Below are 2,580 nucleotides of genomic sequence, written 5' to 3'. Positions count from 1 at the left end.
TTTCAGTTGTAAAACCACTTCATTTTATTTTTAACTGTAGGATGGAAAGCATTAAAATGGTTGTGTTGTATGGTGCATGGTTCAAATCGATACCATGCACACACAGGTAACTACGTTATCTTCAGTTGTTGGAAAAAGCTTTATACTGTATATCCATTATAATTTTTTACTTTGCGTCAAAGCTTTTAAAMATCTTGAAATTGGTACATTGAAGATTGACCGCTTCTGACACTCAGTACATTTTCACAACAGTGTTTAGTGGGAAGGGTACTCTGTGGGGCGGGWGGAGATAAATAGGCGGTGTTTTGTACCAGCAAGCGTTTAGAAAGCTCCACATGGCTACCACAGGAAATTTAAGGATTTCTCAAACATGCATGAATGAGTCAAAGTAACACTGTCTATGGGTGTATTCAGACCAGGAAAGTCCTTTGGTCCCATTGTTTGGTCCGGACCAAAAACGGACTTTTTTTTTCGTTTGGTGCGGTTTGCATTCACATTGTGCTTTTTTGCAAATGAACTATAAGTTGTAAACAAAGCAATCAGACTGACGATCATTGCTCCCATTGGACAAAAAAAAAGACGGGGGCGGGACTGAGCCACAGACCCAGAAGAAAACAAAAGTCCTGCATGCTGCGGTTCTGATGTGAACATTTTTGCTGATAGTACAACTGCAATAGCATTTAAAATGTCAGAAGCAGCTAATTTAATGGTGGCTCCGTGATAATATTCTAATTTTTGAGCGACGTCAGTAAATGTGTCCCGCGACCCAAAGGAGATGAGGTGCTCTGTGTGTCATCATGACCCACTACATGCTGCCAGCAGAGCTGCTAACAGGACACGACGAAACAAGTTTGATTTCAGTTTATTTAGCTCAGCAACGGTGGCCTGTGAAGTCCAAAAAGGTGCATGTTTAATGCAGTTGGTTCRGTTAGAGTCCGGTCTGTATTCACACCAGAAGAGAACTGAAGTGAACCGCACCAAAGTTCGTTTGGAAGCGGACCGAGACCACCTCAAAAATCAGGTCTCGGTCCGGTTGTTTGATCCGCACCAGAGTTCGCATGAGTGTATTCACACCTGCACAAAAGGCCCGGACCAACGCTGGAAACGAACTCTGGTTCGTTTAAAGCGGAGCAAATTATCAGGTCTGAATACGACCTATGTTTCYGATGACAGAATGACTTCATGATATAAAGCTCAAAAAAGCAGCTTTTGCACAACACCCCCCTTCCCCCCTTTAAAAAAGTTGAAACACATACTTTAAGATCAGCTGTATTATTCTGTCATTGTTATGAACGGCTTGGGTTGGTTAGAACCCCAAGAAGCAGGACTGAGTGAGTTTATCAAAAAAAAAATTATTAAAGAAAAATAGCTGTCAAGGCAGCAAACTAAATACAAAGACTTGACTATGACATGACATGAACCACRAACAGAAGACAAGGATCTGACAAAGACTGAGGACAAAGGACAGAATATAAAGGGAGAACTAATGAGTTAAAACAAGAAAAACCTGGAGAAGAAACATGAGGACCAGGTGTGTGTGGGCGGGGCCGAGCAAAGGCAGACGGGAGTAAAACAGAGGGAAATGACAGAAAATCAGAATAAAGTCAAAACAAAACATGAAACCAGACAGAACATAACAGTCATTTTGCAGTATTTTAATTTTCATGAAATATTTTGCTAACAGACAAGAAAGGTTAAGTCCAACAACCAATTCCTAAACATCTTAGATCCTCAATAAAAACTGTGGAATGAAAGTCATTAGACAATATGCTAAGTCCTTAATAATATTTTGTTTTTGCCCATACTTCCATGTTTTGTTCCCATCTAAAACCTAAATGTTCAACAGTCAATAAGTARGGATCACCTCCCATGTGTCTCCTGCAGTTATCTGCATAACCAGGAGCTGGGAATATTCAATATTATGGAGTATATGTCATTTTAATTAATAACAATTTTTTACAGCAATAGGTATACATTATATATAGTTAAACTCATGATCAGAAAGTTGATGTTTGTTGATTAGAACTGAACATGAGTTTAATAAAACAAGTTGGAAAAACTTAAATCATTTAATCTGGAATGATTCTTCTTGTCCAAGTTTCATTGCTGCACAAAGTAACCCAGGAAACTTTCAACTAAATTCAGAAGAACCAAAGTTCTGCTGTCTGTAACTTCACCCTGTTTGCAGATCAGTGTTCCAGCCAAGCTGAAACAGAACCTACCTGATCCTTTTCTTTCCTACTGCCAACTTTTCCTCCTCCTCCGTCTCTGTCTTTGTCCAGCTCCACCACCATCCTGCTTCTTGGGTTTCTGACCTCGGAGCTCCGGCTCGGTTCTGTTTATCCAGCGGCTCCACCCACAACTTCTGCCGGGTTCAGCCCCRCCACACACCGGCAGGAAGCCTCGCCCAGCTCCCTCTGAAAACCAGGAGTTTACTCAAGGCACACAGTTTCATACAACTGCATTTGTCATGTTTATATGCAGAATTTGAAGTAGGCCTACTTAAATACATAAGTAAATGGTCACATCTTCAGCTTCAGATGTTTTGGTTTTGCATAAAAACATAATTTCTTCACTTTT

General features: G+C 40.3%; 1 protein-coding gene across 1 annotated transcript in view; it reads right to left on the bottom strand.

The window, feature by feature from the left end:
* The window catches only part of LOC106526390 (transient receptor potential cation channel subfamily M member 4), a gene marked incomplete at its 3' end in the record, with an annotated part of 27,405 nt that extends 25,111 nt beyond the window's left edge, over nt 1-2,294 (bottom strand). Inside the window, 1 exon segment of the mRNA XM_014020987.1 lies at nt 2,223-2,294. Coding sequence (XP_013876441.1) covers nt 2,223-2,294 — 72 coding nt within the window.
* Between the last annotated feature and the right edge of the window lie 286 nt (nt 2,295-2,580).

This window comes from Austrofundulus limnaeus, unplaced genomic scaffold, assembly GCF_001266775.1.
Source record: "Austrofundulus limnaeus strain Quisiro unplaced genomic scaffold, Austrofundulus_limnaeus-1.0 Scaffold274, whole genome shotgun sequence".
NCBI lineage: Eukaryota > Metazoa > Chordata > Actinopteri > Cyprinodontiformes > Rivulidae > Austrofundulus > Austrofundulus limnaeus.
Note: the sequence above shows the minus strand (reverse complement) of the source record. Positions and strands in the feature narration are given on the sequence as shown.